Source organism: Ambystoma mexicanum, chromosome 7p (genome assembly GCF_040938575.1).
Source record: "Ambystoma mexicanum isolate Mex_15411 chromosome 7p, UKY_AmexF1_1, whole genome shotgun sequence".
NCBI lineage: Eukaryota > Metazoa > Chordata > Amphibia > Caudata > Ambystomatidae > Ambystoma > Ambystoma mexicanum.
This window is the reverse complement of record NC_090939.1, coordinates 446,215,960-446,236,540: the sequence shown is the minus strand read 5'-3', so window position 1 is coordinate 446,236,540 and position 20,581 is coordinate 446,215,960. Positions and strand designations below refer to the sequence as shown.

The following is a 20,581-nucleotide window of genomic DNA, read 5'->3' as shown; positions in this document are numbered from 1 at the left end:
TGCATTAGTGGAAAGAAAACGCAAATTCAAAGTCCATACAGGAGGGAAATCAAAGGGGCAGTAAAAAGCGCAGCATTCCAGATGATGTCAGCAGTAAAATAATGATCTTCTTTTTCGTTTTGCAAAACAATTTAAATTCGGTGGTCCGATAGAATAATGCTGCTTCAAACATCCTGTAGTGCTCCTACCTTGTGCATGCATGCACCCCAGGCCGACATGACCTCCAGGCATGCAATTGGTATGGCCAAGTGAGGATTTCCTTGCCTTTGTGCTCCGGTGTGCTTAAGAGATGAAGGAGAATGAGAACAAAACGCTAGACAAAATAGCAACTTGATTTAAAAAAGGCACATACCCTCATTACGAGTTGGCTGGTGCGGAAATAAGGTGCCGGTAACAACGCATACAGGCACCTATATGGACCGGCCAACTCCAAGTCTGCCAGTAGATCAGGCCTACGCCGGCAGATGATTGCCTGAATCACTGGCACTGTTACTAACGGTGCCGGTGATTCGGGCAACCCCATTCCATGGAGTCCTGGAATGGAGAGTTATCAGCGTCTGCACTGCTCTATTGGGTGCTCTATCGGGTGGTGGAGACAGTACGGTAGTTGCCTGGTATCCAGCGAGAATTGCCCTAGGGATACCAGGAAATTCACAATGAGCCCTACAATCTTTCCACATGAATTGGAGGGTGGGCTCCATGAGAAGAAAAGTAAGAATTCCCTCAGCATATTTAACAACACTTCTGAGACTGCAGAACTGGAAGTCATATTTTATGGGCATCCCAGTTAAGGCAGTAATGGGCGGAACAGTAAAGGGTGAAGACCAGCCATAGACCAGCCTCTTTGCCTATGAGCCTTTGCTTTTGCCTTCCTTTCTGCTGCACCCACTCTTTTCACTAAACATCACCTCATTCTCTTAGGTGATGTGATGAATTTGAGGAATTCATCCATTTTTCCCTAGGGGGAGCCACCCCTTTTGACGCTAGGGAGATGAGCCCACTCTGCAAAATCCTGTTTAGGGTTTTGGGAAAGCGGGACCTCACTGGGAGTGACTCCCCTTTAGGGGACAAGGTCTCCCATTCCCATGGAGAACTCTCTATACCTAGGGTATTATCTGCCTACATGATAGTAAGAAATACTGACATTACCTCTGTGTTTTGCTCATGGTAATGTTGATAATACATCTATGTTTTTGGTGCTAGTTAACACTGAAAGTTCCTCTATGTGTCTGCTCGTAATGTTGAGCTTTCTGCTTGCTTTACAGCTGGTGTTGAGCGAGATTCCCCTTTTGAATATCGGAGGAAGAATAAAGGGCCAACAACCTTTGAAAGGAGGATGAGAATCCCAATGCTGAGGCAAGACTCAGACATGAGAATGTCGGCAAGGGTCAGAGCCGCACAGACCAGGGGAGCCGGCTGTAGCATCGAAGGAGATGGACAACCAAGGGAGACACCGTCTGCCAAGCAAGGAAGAGTGCAAGGCCTGAGAGCCAAAGGCTATGCAAAGCAATCCATACCTGGATGCGCTACAATGTACTGGACGTGGTGGGCACAGTGCCTGCAAAAGGACACCGAGCCCAGGACCAAAGGGTCTACGGGGTCCTCCACTCTCAGACCAAGAGCCAACCCCGTAGACAGACCCTCACTGGAGCAAGCACTGCAACACAATAGGTGCATGGGTTTCCCATGTCGGAGGGAGGAAAAAAAAGGTGAGAAAGAGCAGGGAAGAGGGAAGTACTACCCTAGCCCCATCCAAGGGTCACATAAGAGAGAACAAAACAAATCTAAGGGTTATGGTAGCCCAAGAAACCTGAACAGCAGAAACCTCCAGAAGGGTCACAGGGACCCATGAAAGCTAAGAGAGCCAGAAGGCGAGAGTAGTCACAGGAACTCTAAGGGCCTCATCACGAGTTGGGCGGTAGCCTTTAAAATGCAGCGGTAATGGTATTAACATTGCATTTAAGGGCTGGCCCTATCACAAGTCTGACGTGTTTAGCCACAGCTCACAGCTGGGGTAAACACGCCAGAATAATGCCAATTTTCAGTGCAATTACCGTTGGCGGTATTACCGCACGTAATTGCACTGAAAATTCCCCATCGGGTCCACCAATGGGGAATGGGGACTTACAGTATGTGTCCAACCCGTGATCCAGCGACATTAGTGCTGGACCAGTGGGTGCTAACGCTAATAAAGTTGGGCGGTATTACAGCCCAGATACCGCCCAACTCATGATGAGGCTTTGAAGAAGTAAGCAAGACATTGGGTCAGGGGACCCCAAAGAAAACACATGTACACAACAGGGAGAGTAAGAAAACAGATATCAAAGGAGCACAGAGGCACCCACAACAAGGTGAAACGGGGGAGAGATCGACCAACTTGGCAGTGAGGCAGTAGGGGAACATGCCTCCACCTAAATAAGTTTGGACTTTTGTTTTTTGAGGAACTTGAGACTTTTTGATTCAAACTTAGGAGAACTTTTTTGATAGTCTGACAAGAACTGTTTTCTTCGAGTAGAACTTTTTTTTATTTACTTCTAAACACTGGATCCAGATTACAGAGGGATTCCGGGGACAGCCAGATATACCTTTGTGAGGAAACAAGAGGGCAGGGCATTCAACCTGTTTTCTTTTAAGTGTTTGCTAAGTGGTAGAACCAGTTTAGTGGATAGGCTCAGACCCAGGACTATTATTGGTTTGGGCTATAGACAAGCAACTTAGTTTAGTTTGGTTAGGAATGGAAATCCCTTTTAGTAATAGGGACAGTGAGGCGTGTTCTTTTAACTTAAATAAACTACTGTCAAAAAAAGGTCTTCTGGCCAAAGTCCTTCTTCTGGCTTGCCACAGTGACTTTAACCTTCCCTCTCCAACCATTTCTGAGAAATCTGAACTTCAGTCTTTCGTAGGGACCACGCTCTACATTCTATCCATAACCTACCAACCGACACTGAGGGTAACTCTTTGGATCTATTATTCATCTCCGCCTCTCTCTCAGCCACTAATTCTATTGTTACACCATTCATATCTGATAACTCCATTGTTTCCACCATGATAGCTTTTCTACCCTCTAACCTCTCCTCACCACTTGCCTCACCTATTACTAAAAGAACATTTAATCCTTATGCTATTCTTCCCTTTCTCTCTGATCCACAGTTCTCACTCTCCCCCTTCACACCAGATGCCTCTTACGCTATTACTGCCTTCTCCAGTTTCCAATCCCTACTATATGCCTCATTCTCTGCTCCTTTCTTTAACTATCTTCTTTCTTTGACCACTTTCAATCGGGTTTTCACCCGGGCCGAGGTACTGAATCAGTCTTGGTGTCAGTGGTTGAAGATTTGACACACTTAGTGGACCGGGGGGTGGGTGCCCTTATTTTATTCAATCTTTTTCGGCTGTATTTGACACTGTGGACCACCCCACCTTGCTCTTCCGTCTCTCTTCTGCTGGCTTATCTGGATAGGTTTTGCTTCTTTTTTGGCGGGGCGCTCACAATCTATTTCTCTGCCACCTTTTCAGTCCCAACATGTACCTCTGTTATGTGGAGTCACTCAGGGCTCCTCGTTGTCTCCCACTATGTTCAATGTTTACATTCAGCCGCTTCTTGGCATCATCCACACACATGACTTTATGTGCTACTCCTATGCCGACAACACACTGATTTTTATGTGGCTCGATCTGTCTCAGCCTGTTACAGCTGTTTGGCTGAGGAGTTGCCTGGAGGCTGCGGGTGGATGGATGGCCAGGAACTGGCTTACGTTGAACGGAGAGAAGACAGAAGTGCTGATGGTTGGTACAGCTTATCCTTCTCTGTTCTGGACCCTGGAGTTCTGGCCCGCTTGTTTGGCCCTTTTCCAACACCTGTTTCATCCGTTAAAGAACTAGGCATCAAGATTATGTTCTTTTTATCCATGCTGGATCAGGAGCCAGCCACTTGTCAAAAGGGTAATTTCAAGCTGCGGACACTACGCAAGGTTTTGCATTTTATTCCTTTTAAAATTCAGGCCCATGTAGTCTCCTCTCTGGTAATCAGTGGAATTGATTATTGTAATGCGCTTTATTTGGCTGCACCGCACTATTTTCTCCACCTTCTCAAGCTGCTGAAAAACATGGCTCCTAGAACGGTTTTTCGCCCCCACATGGTGCCCATATGACTCTCATTCTTCGGAAGCTCCATTGGCTCCCAGTTGAGCAACGTGTGAGGTTTAGTCCCTCACCTTGGTGCACAGAGCCTTTTACAAAAAATGGGGCAGAATATCTTCAGGTGAAGCTTTGCCCTTATCTCCCCCAAGAGCATTGCACTCCCAGTCTTCTTTGACTATCTCAGTCCCTAGGTGTAGGCTCTCTCGGGTTCGAGGCCGTGCTTTGTCTATTCTCTTTTCAGAGGGCCTTGAAAATATTTATTTTTTAGTTTCTTGTGGGTGCTCAACCAGTGCGTACATTACTTAGGGTATAGCGCCATGATGTCTTTGGGTGACCAATGTGCTTTACAAGTGTTGGTAACATAACCTTCCCCAGGCTAACTTTCACCCCTAAATCTCAATGTCCATAACCATGGGTGACCGCGTTCATATACTGTCTCTGCACAGATATGTTCCGGCTGCAGCTTAAATCGAGGCATACCTACTTGCATGAGGACCTGCAACTCTACCCTGAACTCTCTCAAGTCCTCTCTTGATAGAGCAAAAATGCAATTCTACCTCGCCATCATCGACTCTCAGTGCAACCGTCCACGCCAGATACAAGCCACTCTAAACTCACTCCTCTTAAACCTATGATTATCAACTCCATCCTCACAGCTATTGACCTTGCTGAATACTTTACTGCAAACATTTCCAAAAATAGAAACTCTCTGCTGACCTTCCTCACACTTCCTTCTCCTTCATTCTACACTCCGCCTATTCTACCATCATCCTCTGCTTCTATCTCTCACTTTAATCACACTAATACTGAAGAAGTCCTATCTCCACTGATGACGGCTAACCCCTATTGTGCCCCACCAGACCCTCTTGCTCTTCAGCTAGTCAAACCTATTTATTGCCCCTTTAGTGGCCTCTCACCTCACTGAACTCTTCAACCTATCCCTTCAGCTCTGCTTGTTTTCCCACTATTTTCAAAATGACCATGGTCAACCCTCTCCTAAAAAGGCAAGGGGTTGACCCGAATCTGCCGGTGAACATTTGCCCTGTGTCTCTCCTTACGCACTACTATTTATAAAGTGATGGAAAGGGTCGCGTTTAACTGTCTTACCAATTTCATAGACATGCTCAACCTTCGAGAACCCCTACAAGTAGGTTTCTGCTCATGTCACTACACAGAAACTGCTCTCATCAATGTCTTCAACTTCATCACCTCTGCTAAGCATCCAACCGATCCTGAACCCTAATTCACCTTGACCTGTCCACTCTCTATGACACTATCAAACACTGTAATCTCCTTAATTAATGTGGGCGTCACGCTCAAGCCCTTGCCTAGTGCCTTACCAATTCTCTGTCTCCTGGAACAACAATGCCTCTCAACTGTTGGTGTTCCATAAAGCACTGTCTTGGGTCATCCCCTCTTTACACTCTACACTTCTGCTCATGGGGCACTAATCTCCTCCCAGGGACGTTATATCACCAAAATGCCAGGGGTAGCGGAAGTGACATCACAGTGCCACGCCCCCAATAGTGACATCACAGGAAGTGATGTCATTTGACCACGACCCCACAGGAAGTGATGTCATTAGACCACACCCCACAGGAAGTGATGTCATTTGACCACACCCCCACCATGACATCACAGGAAGTGGCCTCATAAAGCATTATCCCTCAGTATCCTAAGAAAAAAATGGTTACGATATCAGTGTATTGTGACATTTCACACAAGAATGGATCATCATATGCAGCAGTGTCAAGGTCCAAGGTTGCCACGTGAAGTGTATGAACCCCAATCCCCTCTTTATGTGGATCTGCCCTGTTATTTCAACAGGACTACATAGCGAAATCACATTCTGGGGGGGACAGAATGCCTTGCCTTGCCTTGTCTTTAGCCCATAATGCCAGAGCTGTAAGAACACAGCCATGATGGCTTTGCCCATGAAGGGCAATACTGCCAGTAACCTTAGGAATACACTTGATGTGGGTGTCCAATAATTCCAGTACTAAGTCTCTAAGAACACATCGATGATATTTTTGCCCAGTAAGTCTAATAATACTAGCCACTGTAAGAACCCACCTACCTTTTCTTTACCCAATAATGCCAGTACTGTAAGAAAACACCCATGTTGGTTTTGCCAAATAAGGCTAGTACTTCCAGCCATTGTAAGGATATATTTGTCTTTGCTTTGCCAAATAATGCCACTACTGTAACCATAAAGACAGCCCTGTTATGGTTTTGCCCAATAAAGCCAATGCTACCATACAAGGTAAGAATTCAATAGTCTTGACTGTAAAGACTGGTAGGGGGTGGTCTGTACTTCTGCTCTCTATATGGTAGAGGGGAGGCACAGAGGACCCCAGCCTAGATTCTCTATTCGGTAGCTATGGTCGAGCAATCAAGGCCTAGCTTCTCAGGAAGTGATGCAGGCTGGTTCTTAAGTACAGTGTAGTCCCCAAGCCCCCACAAAGGAATGTCCACACACTGTATTGGTTAGAACACAGTCTTTATATAATCAATATTCAAGGTTATGTACACTTATCATAATAACTCACTTTGTACTTAGGAAAATCAACAATGGCAAATATATACAATTCTAAAGTGGTACCCCCCTTTGTATTAGATCTCATTAAAGTGCATCAACAATACTGTAACAATGTCAGAGATTGTGGAGACGGGGGCCCAGCAAGGGCGTCGAGTCGTTCGAGTCTTTGTGGTCTTCGGGTGGCGGGAAACCCACCGGTAGGTTTCTCCTCGGCGCGTTGGTCGTCCTCGACTTTCTCCGGCAGGATAAAGCGGTCGACGGTGCGGACGAGGGAGTCCTTCGATTCAAATGTTCTTAGGCAAGGAGCGGACGGCTCCGGTCGTCGGCGGCACGGCGTCAAGTGGTTCCCACGGCTGGGCAACACAACTTCGACGGGCCTCCAGCGGTTACACAAACCTGCGAACCCTGGTCGACGGCAATGGACTTCGACGGCGGCGATGTCCTAGTGCTTCACTTCGATCTCCTCGGCGGTCCCGTCTCGGGTCGGCAGCCTTTCGAGGGTCTGACTTCCAGGGGGCTTCGGCGAAAATGTAGCGGTGCTCGATGATCCCTTGGAGCACGGGAAGAGGGCGCCTTACCAGGTCCTCTCTCGGGTCAGTCCTCGACGAATTCGGCAGCTTTCAGATCGGTCGAAGCAAGTGCAACAGCAAGTCCTCTTCTTCCAGCTGGACGTCGAGGATCAGCAGTTCCAGTTACTCTTAGAGTGGAGACTCAGCTTCTGAACGCTTCTGAACAATTACCAGTGGTGAGAGGTCCCCAGATATACTATTCTGTCTCTCATCCACACTGCTGGCACACACTCAGCAGCCAATCATACAGAAGGGCATTCATGCAGTCAGTCAGCCAATCAGGCACACAGTGAATTCAGGCCACACTCCTCCCTTTCAGACACTCACAACAAGGAATGTGGATTGGGACAAGTACCCAGCCATTCAACACTACACACTGCATTCAGGCCAGTTTCGGGCAGGGCTGTCTCAGTCTTTGTCTCTCATGCCAGAAACCAGACAACCACAACAAGGAGTGTATATTGGTCACACACTCCATTCACCCAGGTCCCACCCACAGGAGGTACCCACAACATACAGTCACTGGGAAGGCTCCAGTCAGTCTAGCTGGGCCTTCACAACAACACCATATATGGAACTTCCACCCAACAGTCAGTCAGGGGGAAGGGACAGAGTCAGGGCTTCCCAGGACTTTGGGAAAACAAGGTAACAGGCAATAGAAAGCAAGAGGCCACAGGGGCCATCTTGTTTCCTATCAAGAATCAACTGATCCCAATGGCAGGGCCTGGGTATCCCAAAATGGAGGACACCCAGAGCACCTGTCAAATTCAGCATGGAGCTGCCACCAGCCCATACCCTGCTCTGTGGGCCACCCACAGGTGCCCAAAAACATACACTAGGGGCACAGGGTTGTACCACTACCCATGGGTGCCATAAGGGTATCCCATGGGTCTGTTCACCAAACCAAAAGAGAGAGCTGCACTGCCAGGAGTCCCACATGGACTCCTGGGCAGAAAACACGACAGAACACACGATAAAAAGCAGTAAAGGACAAGGATTCAGAGGCCCTGTCCCTCTGATGCATTTCCAGCATCACATTGACATTGTCCAATAATGCCTATACTGTAAATGTAAGTACACACTTGTAGTGGCTGTTCCCAAAAATCCCAGTGCTGCCTTTCACTGTAAGAGTACATCTGTTTTAGCTTTTCTCAGAAATGACAGAAGTGTAATACAAACCTATTCTGGGTTTGCCCTTTTAGGCCAATATTGCCAACCATTGAAAGAACACACTTGTCTATGCTTTGCACAATAATGCCGTACTATAACTGCAATACACCAATGATGGTTTTCACTAATAAGGCACTCCTGCGAGCCACTACAGGAGAACACTTAGCTTGCCCCACTAATGGCAGTACAGCAAAAACACGGCCACGGCACCGGCACGGCACAGACATGTCTCTGCCGTTCCGGTGGCCGTGTGCCCTCACCTGCTGAGTCGCCGCCGGGTCCTCGGGCTGCGCGGCAGGCAGGTTTCAATAAAAACGAAACCACCTAGCACTGCAGCCAGCAGCACGCACCGCGCGGCACGCCGACGGCGGCAGTGCTGCACCGGAGGCCCAGGCCCCCCCCACACGACTCCCACTACTCACCAAGACTGCAGCTGGCCTATCCTGGCCTTCAGTGGGGGCACGCCGGCACGGGTCACACTGGAGCAGCAGGAGCTGATGATGATGATGATCAGCGAGCAGCACACGTTTACACGTGCGCAACAACAAAATCAAAATGGAGGACCACAGGTGTCTCAGCACGCTGTGGCCACGCCCCCTCCTCCTCTGATTGGTCTCCTCCTTTGGTTTTTCGTACCAACTCTTTACCGGCAACACCCAAATCTTCTTCTCTTTTCTTGAACTTTACTTTGATATACCTATCAAAAATTCAAACTGTCTCTCTGCCATTCAATATTGGATAACTTTGCACTCACTGATGTTAAAATCTGCCAAAAACAAAGGTGCTTTTCTTCCTTGCCAAATACTCTCTCTCATCTCCCTATTCAGTTCCAACCAGACACTCTCCCATACTCTTCTTCAGCTAGAAACCTGGATGTTAATTATGACTCTTCTAACACCTTCTTTACTTTCCAAAACTGCCAAGGTGGCTTGCCTCAACCTCCTAAATATTAGGAAAATCAGGTACCTCCTTCCTTTCAGCACCACCAAGCATTTGCATTCTTGTCTTCAATAAACTGGACTGCTGTGCCAGCATCCTCTGGTCTGCCCAACTATGCTTCCTGTCCTCTCGACAAGATCATTTTCATTCTCTTTCTCTTTGAACTTCCTCACTTCACAATTACTTCCTCTTGCTGTCAACAGGCTGGATGACTGACGATGCAAAGCAGGGCCAGATTTAAATGTCATCTCCTGGTTCACACATCTATCCCTGGTACGGCACCACTGTATCTGTCCTCCTCTATCCAGCTCTACAAGACTTCACGTAATCTCAGCTCTGCCTCCTTCACTACCCTTGTGGTAACTCACCATTCCTGTGCTTCCTCTTGCTTTCGCTCTTTCTCCCTTCTTGCTCCACTTGCATCAAATTCTCTACCGCCAGACATCTGAGAAAAAGTCCACACCCATTTGTTCAAAGCCTAATTGAAAGCCTACCTCCTTGCCTTCTTGTTATCCTCTTAACCTTCCTCTCATCTGTCTTCGAACTAACAATTTCCCCCCACTTCAATCCTGCCTCTGTCACTCACTTTCTCTGCCTCCACTCTAACACTTCTTACATCATGCTCACATCCCTAATATAGCTGTCCATATCATATACTTGCTGTTAAAAATGTCTAATGTTGTGTGTCCTTAATCTATGTAAGTACACCCAATTATTGGCCCTGCTGCCTGTTCCATTTACTCCCCCCCCATAACCTGGTCAGAATGTCACTCAAAGTCACCCCATTGTAAGTAGTTCACTGCTTCCCGTCAAATGTGATATCTTATCTATTGTACGCTCTATTGCGATCAAAAGAGCACCGTTCCTCTCTGCATATAAATAAATAAATACATCTATGGAAGTATCCGACTTCCTGGCTGCAGTTTTGGTATTTTACTTTTTCTGAGATCATGAACTAAATAGGGCGTTCCCACAGCAAGAGAGCAACATGAAAACGTGAAAAAAAGTATTGCCACAGAAGGAGACATGGTTTCTCAGTGTTTACCTAAGAAATGGCAAGTTCAGTGGTCGGTAGGAAAGAATGGAAGAGGGGCGAGGGAAATGGGAAAACATGGCAGGGGCGAAAATAGAGAGATGTGAGGGGCAGGAAAAATGGAGACAGAAAGGGCATGTAGCGGGCCAGAGAATCCCACATGACTTGCCGTGGTGGGGCATGAATTCCAGTACCCAAAATGAGGAGGCACAGACGAACAGGTATGGCTGCAAAATGTGCACAGAATTATGTCTGCGATAAGATGACCCCAAACCGACCAGTCTATTTATACACAGTACACTACAGTTATGTGGGGTAAATCCACATCATGCCTTTTCCACATCAAGTTGATTATATAGTTAAACAATAGCATGAGTTGGGCCCTCATAGCTGAATCGTTTAAGCTACCTTGTCAAGGGGTACTACCTTTGAACTGATTACTCGAATGAAAAACAAAGGCATGAACGTGTAACACCAAAAGCTGGCTAAACCTTAATTTTCTTTTTCTGATTTCCAGCCATCCTTTCTCAATTAGTCAACAAAATGGATCCTTCACTTACCCGGCACGCATAACCTTTTTCTTGATTGCTTCTTTTCGTCACCTGAAAATAATGACAAGATTAGAACTGTACAAATATAGGTAAACAGGTTGGAAGTAGGACGCAGTTGTTTAGAGTTACACTGGGAAGAGAGAACGCAGCGGCCATGCTGGCCTGGTGCTTATGGAGAACAATCTCTGGACAGGCGGTGGCTGACAGTGGGGCTTCACCTGTTAGGTTCGAAGTTGGTGAGTGATTAGCAGGGGAGGGGTAGGAGGTAACAGGTTTATGCGAGTTCTTAAATAAAGATGTAGGAGGAGTGAGTGATGCAAGGAGGAGGCAAAGCTAAAGGTATGAGTACATCATTTAAAGAAAGAGGAGAGGATCAAGTCTAGGGGGAAAGGATAAGAAAGAGTGAGGTAGAACAGGAGGAAAAGTAAGAGTCAAGCATCAGAGAAGGGTGGTACTTGCATAACTTATTCCGGAATAACAAGTGTCAGAGCCTCTGGAAACTGAACAGCTTCTGCATGTTCAAGACACCTGCACACATGTGAAACGCGTAAAACAAACGAGCACATGGTCATCTATACCACACAAGTTATGATTCTTTCTTGCTGTATTTTTATTACTGGTGATTTATAACATCACATTACAAGGTGCCCAAACACCTCATAGCAGCAGTAAGGGAATTTGGTGGGTGGAGGTCGCAGATGTAGGTAGGGTCAACGTGTGAGGGAGGCGTGATAAGGGAAAGGAATCTTTTTTGATCTAACAGATGGCAGCACTCCATAGCCCAGAGAAGGTGAATAGGTCCTACAGAGTCAGGAGGCCGGCTTACTTTAGGTTCAACAGGTCCTTTCCTAAAGGCTGAGCGAAGGTTTCCAAGAAAAACAAGGCTTTTTAAGCTTTTCTAAGGATCGTGTGGTACGTCATTCCATCATTTGGGAGTTGGGACCACTGACAATCTTCCATGCAAACCTGTCTATTTAAGGTCCACTGGTGGTCAGCGGCCTGTAGCATGACCGGTGCAAGGATTTATTCTGCCCCAAGCAACATGCCATTATGGCTCCCTGCTTTCCATTAGGCCATATTTTATGTTTTAAAGGCAAGAGTTGCACCTCATCGGGCCCTTTGCACGTGGCATACTGGCAACTGCCTGTAATTGCCTAATTCTAGCACTGGCCCCTTATTGGAGGTGTCTGCAAGGTGTGTAGTGACTTCTGATGCCTGCTTTGGACCCTTCCTCGAGTAAGCACACTAGCGGATGCATAGGAGTTTTAAACTCACTCTCTAGTGCGTTGGATTCCAGTGGAAGGATCACTGTACTGTGGCGAGATGATTCTGTCTTTTAAGACCTATGCCAATCCTTGCAGGAGTTTGACAGTGTTTTGGTCCTCATGATTTCCCCTTTCAGGGTTCAGGGACAAGTCAGTTGAGGTTAACTTATAGGGGACTTTGATGCCTATCTTCACAACAGAAATAAGGAGATTTCGTTAACCAAACGTGGGTAGATGTGCTCCCCCTGCCTGGGTACTTACAGGTAGAAGGTTCTCTGGCCAATCTCTGTGTTCACGAAAATACTTTTAAGGTTGGGCAGATCACCTAGCAAATGCCAACTTGGTCTGAGCTCTCCCCCCTTCTTTCTAACTTCACTTTAGGTTCTGGTCCTGATGATATAACACTGCAACTTGCTTCATTACTTGATAGGGACAGAGAGCTGCTCACCCGCTTGACTACCTCTTCTTGCACTTTCTGTTTGTGATCAATTCTTAGCAAGTGTTGCAATTGCAGCTGTATTTGGTTGTCATTTAGTAGTCACCAGTTAAGAGCATCTATTGCCACAAATGCATACTGCAAGAAACATAGGAAGATCATGAACATCTTACTGCAATCACTTTCGTCACTGCTGTCCCTGCAGTCTTGATCCCCGTTGCATATCCTCGATTGGGTTCTACATTTCCCATTGCCACAGTTCAGTTCCTCAGGGCTGCAACCTAAATACATAGAGACGTCAGACATGTTTATGTTTTAGACTTCAAAAGTGCATCACTGCTATGTTGTGACAAAGATTCTTTGTCATTTCATTGACGGGTGTACTTTCAATGGGTTTTTTCCGAGTAATTCTTACAGAAAAAACAAATTGAAATTGATTTATTTTTATTTTTGAGGGGGGTTCCTCCCTGACTTTACTTATTCCTGACCACCACCACCCTTACATATACTTTTCCAATCCCCCCATATATTTCGATGAGTTTTTTTGGTAAAATGTACTTGGGGGGGGGGGGGGAAACCATCGAAATTACACCTGTCGATGAAAGAACAATGTGCGTGACTGAAGGATCTCCATTGCTCCCAGAGACCAATATCAAAACATGCAAGAAGGAATTGGTGGCAATAATCTGAATGCAGCACACTATGGGCATCCTTATGAGTCTAGAGGTAACTTAAAAGGTAGTAGCAAAATTACCTCCTGTTCTGTGAGTCTTCCTGATTGAGGGTTTGTAAACCCAAAAGGTGTCACATTCCATGCATGTCCATGTCAGTATCAATGCCAAAGAAATGGCAGTTTTACCACTGGTAGTAATACCTCCACCCCCAAATGAAGTCAATAAGAACTTCAGAATTTCGAATAAAGGAAACTCCTGATTAGGAAGAGGCACAATTGTTACCACTGGCTGTAAAAGTAATTCCCTTTGGAGGTTTGATCACCACTAATAGCACCAAACTTCTAATGAGGACCAATGTCTTTTCCTGAAACAGAAAAACCAATGAGCTTGAAAAGTAAAGATGGTTCAAGACAAGGCAAAACTTAACAAGTATTTCATGTGCTGATACTGAACGATATCCAAATAAGCTCTCACATTTTACACTAGTATTGGGGCACACGTAGAAATGTGTAGCATCCATGATACTTTCAATGTAGTGCTATGGAGAGGTGGGCAAGACAAGGACGCTTGAGCCTGGTTTGAGCCAGATGCTTGGCTCTGGCTCAGCTTTAGGATATGTATCAACAGCTAAGGTATAGCTTTATGAGGGTTGTACGGGCTGTTGCGCCCCCTACCCCGTAGTCCATATGTAAGGTTTGTCGAAACCAAACGTGTCATGAGTGGATTCTTTCAAAGCTCCTGCTAGTCTCTCAATTAGTTTAATGTTGTTGTTTTTTCTTTGTGTTCTAATATAAAACCCTTTTGTAAAATAAAGACTAAGCAAGCAGATTTCTGGTAAATTGGCAATGATGGAAAGTCCATCTCCTTTTTTATGAAAAGATTAACATTTTCTTGAAAATGCTAATGTTTGGTTGCTAACATTGTGGTAGATACAATGCATGTCAAAGCTGAACCCCACAAAAGCCCATCTGGCTAAAAAAAATTAAGAAAATCTAAAGTCAATTATTACATTTATTAAACTGTCTGTTACAGCAGTGGAGTTAAGTTTGGTGTTTGTAGTTAGGATTATCCTAACTTCACTGCAAGAGGAAGTGATCTGTGTGTGTTCAGGATTGTCTTCATGCTGGCCTCTCAGAGGTAGGCTAGTAGAGGATAGAGTGGTGGCTTGCTTGGAACTCTTGGTTGGCATTAGGCATTGGAATTTACAGTTGAACCCTTTCAGATATTCATCCCGAGCACGGATGATAAAACATGCCAGCGCTAAAGAAGCGGCTATTGAATATTGGACAGTTGCGGGACTCTTTGCAAATGGAGAATTTGTAACAGTGTCAGAGATATGAACTTCCAGAGATTAAAAGCGATTAATCAAATGTGTCCTGTGATGCAAGTTTCACATGTGTGGAGCAATCCATTGTTTCATGCAAACGTCTGGGAGTAGAAGTGGACAAGGATAGTGCTTTCTAAGTGTTTTCCTAATCCGATGGATCTGACATGTTTTCAAGCATGTTTCAGATCATGGTGGTCGACAATCGGAGTCTGTGATAGCTGAGATTGGGGTGGAATATTCCAACAGTTTTTGGGTGAATTATCTGTTTTGAGAATGTATCAATAGGTGAAGCAATGGGCATTTTGGGGTCTGTGATGTAGGTGAGGAATCTTGAAAAATATGCAAGGTATAGATAAATCATGCCAGATCGCTCGTTAAATTAGTGCAAAGTGAGTGTTAGCAGGGCATGTATACACAGACTTGAATTCTTGGTTAACCAACCACTACACGAAAGGTCAGAAAGTGAGTGGGATGTGCTCAGGGTTGCATATCATGCATTTCTGTAAGTTTGCTTGATAGTTATAATGTGGATGTGAGAGGAAATGTGCTCCTGGGGAACTGGCTGGACAGCAAATGTATGGCAGGCATGCCAAGAACTTTGAAAAGTCAAATTTAAGTTACAGTGTAGGTTATAAACTGTATTCCCTGAAGGTATTAGGTTGGCATTCGAGTTTGGAGTATTTAACAAGGGAATGGCTGCATACCTGGCAAGGATAATGGGGTCTATCTAGGCTGAAGAGTAGAACAGTAGGGCAACTATAATAGAACCTGAGTGGCACTCTTGAGATGTAGCCATCTTCTTTTGTATTTCCTTTCTAAATTTGTGAAACTGTTGCCGCGATACTTCACAACTTAAAACAATGATCGGGAGAGGCCACCAGGGGGCGCACATGCGATGGCTGCCTGAAGACGCCGCTCCCGCCGAAACTGGGCCGTGTTGAGGGATTGAGCCCCCCCCCATGACCTCCCCACGAAATATCTGCGGTTCTCAGTGGCGGTGAACCCCGGGGGACCCCCCCGGGCGAAAGAGCAACGCCGAAAGACCCTCGGATGCCCAAGAACGAGGCCTCGCGGCCCAACGAGAGAATCCGCGAGAGGCCCCGCCCATCTCCAGAGCCACGCGGGGAGTCATGGTATGCGGTAGCCGTTGAGGCCTGCAACTGCGCCTGACCTCTCCACCCCACCCTGGTCACAGAGCACACCGGCGCTCTGGCGGGGACTCCACTGTCGGGGCCCCCGCGGCACAGGAGGACGGTATCAGCACAGAGCGGAAGCCCTTGGTGGCGGCGACTCGAGCCGCGGTCCCAGACCCGCCAGAGGAGAGGCAGCCCGCTTGACCCGAGCTCCCGAACACATAGTTGAACAACAGGGGCGCCGAGACCCCGTCCAACGGACCCTGGCGAGGGCCATCAGAGCGGTGTACAGCGGACAACAGCGGGGCACGGCTGGTGAGGAAGGTGAGAGACTTATACAGGTGGTGGCCCCTGGGCTCCTTCCCAGGGCGAGTGCCCGCCTGAAGACGAACTCAGAAGAAAACATGGCCGATAGTACCTAACCAGCACGCTGTGGGTGCTGCGCCCTCTTTCCCCGGGGGCCTAGCCTGGACCCTCATCTGATCACAATTTGATACACATCGTCGCCACCTCCCCACCACAGGTACAGACGACCACAAGAAGCGGGAAAAGGGCGTGTAGAGAGTGTGAGGCCCCTGCCGGAGACCGGTGGGGCGTGTGCCCGCTCATCGCTTTTGGCCCCCGAGGACCACCAGCTGGAGGGAGAGAAAGGGAGATCGGATGAGCTGGCGCCAAACCCTCCAGAAGTACCGCTACCAGGTCGCCAGACGGGAGATTAGCGGCCTGGATCGGACGACTAGAATGTCCCAGCCCGAGACCTCGCCCCCGCCCACCCTTACAATGGAAAAGGGCTTTGCCTCGGTCCTGCAGGAGATCAGAGACATACGGGCGGACATTGCCCAGAAAATGGAGAACATGGACCGTAGGGTGGACAAGGTCGAGGACAGACTGTTGCAGCTGGAGACCAGCCAGTCCTCAGCAACGACCCAAGAGATGGACATGTCCATGTGAATAGCTGCTCTAGAAAAAAGAGACGAGGAAAGGGCCAGGCAAATGGACGACTTCGAAAATAGGGAACGGAGGAACAACCTCAGAATTTTTGGGGTCCCGGAGTCGGAGGGAGAAACGGAAAGAGAATTGAACCGGGTCGTGAGGGACATCTCACCCTCCTTTTCTCGGACGAGATGACGACCGAACCAACGTTCGGGTCCACAGAGCGAGGGGCAGAGCTGGGGGCCCCCGGTCAATCCTGGTCCGCTTTCATTACTACACCGAGAAAGCGAAGGTTCTGGAGGAGGCCAGAAAGACACGGGAGATAACCTATAACAATGCACAAGTGTCCATCTTCCAGGACCTCTCTTCATACACGCTTGCCAAACGCAGGATGTGCCGCCCTCTCACACAAATGCTAAAAGAGAAGGGGGTGCGCTATAGATGGGGGTACCCCTTCTCCCTCTCGTTCGAGTACGAGGGCCAACGGTCGACCCTGAGTACAGAGGAGGACAAGAGGATGTGTCGGACCCGGCCCCTCGGAGAGAACCTACGGGATTCGCAGCGGAAGGAGCCAGGGAACGCAGGCCACAAGGAGAGAGGAGAAAGAAGACGGGTCCACGGAAATTTAAGAAACTGAACCCGCCGTCCCCGACGACGGACAGGGAAGAAGCCAACCCCGCTCACGGAGGAGCGGGCCGGTCGGGCCCGGGGTAGCCAGTTAGCTGGGAAACCAAGCTGGAAGTGAAAAAGGGTACAGGGAAACCGGGCAAAGAACTTAATTCACGATCACGACGTCCGGCCTGGCTCAAGGACGAGTAGACTTCCAGGACCACGGGGTCCAAGGACATAAGGGGCCTCCAGAACAGCAAGTATGTCGGTTACCTGGGGGAGGGGGCTTTGTGAGGGGGTGGGGGGAAAAGAGGGGGCTTAAGGAGGAGTGATTTTCGACATTAGCCCAGCCGGAGGAGGTAGGCTGGTGGTCCGGCCAATTACCAGCAATGGTGGAACAATTTGGCTGGACGCCAGGGTGGGGGGTGGGGGTTGAAGAAATAGTTGGGGTTGTTCAGTTCGGAGGGGGGACCAGGGGGCAGTTGGGGACAGGTTTAAGGCCCACCTGGGGGGTGGGGGGAGGGGGCAAGGGAGATCAGGTTATAACACAAAAGGAGCTGGAAAGGAAAAGTGCCATGAGTCAGCTACCCAGTGAGATGTCGATCCTAGACAATGGCTGAGGATCTGCCTGCCCTGGGCGTGGGTTCCCTTAATGTGTGGGGGTTGAACACCCCAACCAAGAGATCCTTGGTCTGCAGGGAATTTAGGAGGGCAAAGCTTGACCTGCTCTTTCTTCAGGAAACACACTGGGCTCGGGGGAAGGAACCGAAATTGCGAGGGGGCGGGATCGGGGAGGTCCTCAGCGCATCCTACAGAACCAAGAAAAGGAGGGTAGCCATACTGCTAGCAAGGGATGTTGGCTTTGAAGGGGAAGCCACGGTGAAGGACCCAGAGGGCCGATATCTGCTGGCAAAGGGCTCTTTGTGGGATTCCCCTCTGACTCTGGCAGTTGTGTACGGCCCTAATGAAGGCCAGGAGCAATTCTGTGAGGGGGTGAAGGACAAATTGAAATTGTTTGTTCACGGGATGTTGGTGGTGGGGGGGGAATTCAATATGGTCCTAGACCCAACCGCGGATAGAAAATGCTTGGGGCCTCAGCTCAGTAGGGCCGCAGACGAAACCATGGCCCGTACATTCCAGAGGGTCAACGCAGAGCTGGGCCCGGTGGACACCATTCCGACTCCCAGGACAGGCCTCCCCTCCTTCACATACTACTCAGCAATCCACACATCATACTCCCGTATAGACTACATCCTGGTAGATGAACCCCTTCTTCCACATGTCTCTGGCCACAGGGTTGACCCGGTTCCTTGGTCCGACCACGACTTGGTCCGTACCAACGTAGTAGGGGGATGGCGGAGTGGCAGTGGAGGGCGATGGAAATGTAATGACTCCCTGCTGAAGGACGAAGTTCTAGCACAGGAAGTACAGGACACCATCTCGGAGTACTTTGAGTTGAACGACAATGGCGAGGTAGGCACACACGTGCTGTGGGACGCCTTTAAGGCGACCCTACGCGGTGTCCTCATTAGAATGGGAGCCCAGAAAAAGAGGGAGAGGGAAGCCCAGGAAAAGTCCCTGAGGGAAAAGATAGCCCAACTCCAGCCGGGTGACTTCCCGGAGGCTCCCCTGGAAAGGGATCAGATTGCCTCCCTAGAAAACTATAAACTCCAGTTGAAAGACCTCCTGTTACATAAGACCGAGCGGAGCCTCCAGCTAGTGAAACAGAAATATTATGAGAAGGGGGACAGAGCCGACAAAATCCTGGCCTGGAAACTCAGAGAGATTCAAAGGAACAGAACGGTGAAGGCAGTGAAGAATGACCGGGGATCATTAGATCACGACACATCAAACATTGGAGCAGCCTTTCGCTGTTATTATGAAAAGTTATACTCGTCAGAATATGACGGGGATGACACTCAGATTGAGGGTTTCCTGAATTCCATCCAGATCCCATCCTTGACAGGTGAAATGGCGGAGGGTCTAGAGGGCCGGGTGACGGAAGAGGAGGTGGAGCACGTGATCAGCGGGATGAAGGTGGGAACGTCCCTGGGGGAAGATGGCTTCTCCGTGTACTTCTACAAGAGGTTTCGGGCTATCCTAGCCCAACACCTGGTGAGGGTGTTTAACAGGGTGTTAGAGGGGGGCTCTCTGCCGGATACCATGATGAGGGACATAATCGTGGTTCTGCCCAAAGAGGGCAAAGACCCCACTCAATGCTCCTCATATCGCCCAATCTCCCTCCTCAATATAGACGTTAAGATCCTGGCCAAGGTGATAGGCAAACGGATGGAGGGGATAATGCCCAAGCTGGTTCACAGGGATCAAGTGGCGTTCATAGGGGGCAGGCAAGGCTCTGACAACATCAGGAAGACGATAGACCTATAGCACCATGCCCAAGAAGCAGACCTCGAAGCAAGTCTGCTTTCCCTGGACTCCGAGAAAGCTTTTGACAGGGTAGAGTGGAGGTACATGCAACTCTCCCTCCGTCGAATGGGCTTCGGGGCTCACATCAGGAACTGGGTTGCCGCCCTACACGGGGCCCCAACGGCGAGAGTACAGGTGAATGGAGAACTTTCCGACTCATTCCCTCTCACGCGGGGGACGCGGCAGGGATGCCCACTCTCCCCTTTAATATATGTCCTGATGATGGAGCCCCTGGCCATAGCGGTCCGAGCTCACCCCAACATTAAAGGGATTAAAAAAGGAGAGGTGGAGTTCAAGCTCTCCCTGTTTGCTGACGATATTCTAGCATACCTGGCGGAGCCCAGCTCCTCGCTCCCCCCCCTCCTGTCCCTTATGACGACCTTTGGGCAATTCTCGGAGCTAAAAATAAACGCATCAAAATCAGTGTTACTCCCTATGAGGGCTCGGGACCCGGGGCTGGACCGCCGGGACAGGTATGCGGGGATTGTGGTGGGGAGGGACTCCATTAGGTACTTGGGTGTGCTCCTCACGAGAGATCTCTCAAAACTGGCTTCGGTGAATCATGGGCCCATTATGGCGGAGATAAAATCAGACCTGAGGAGGTGGGGAGGTATGATCCTATCCTGGTACGGGCGCATGACAGCAGTGAAGATGAACATCCTCCCAAGACTGCTGTATCTTTTCACAGCACTCCCAACAGGGGTCCCCGACCAGATGTTCCGAGACCTACAGAGGGCACTCCGAGAGTTTGTTTGGCAAGGGCGGAACCCAAGGATAGGGAAGGCCATTCTAACGTTACCTAGGGAGGAGGGTGCTTTCGGGCTGCCGGACTTCCT

General features: G+C 48.6%; 1 protein-coding gene across 1 annotated transcript in view; it reads right to left on the bottom strand.

The window, feature by feature from the left end:
- LOC138526098 (suppressor of tumorigenicity 14 protein homolog) overlaps positions 1-20,581 on the bottom strand; it is a 1,040,494-nt gene that overhangs the window by 672,803 nt on the left and 347,110 nt on the right. Inside the window, exons 13-14 of the mRNA XM_069636455.1 lie at positions 12,816-12,923; positions 10,951-10,992 (exon numbers count right to left, since the gene is read on the bottom strand). Of these exons, the coding sequence (XP_069492556.1) occupies positions 10,951-10,992; positions 12,816-12,923 (150 nt within the window). The remainder of the gene's footprint in view (positions 1-10,950; positions 10,993-12,815; positions 12,924-20,581) is intronic.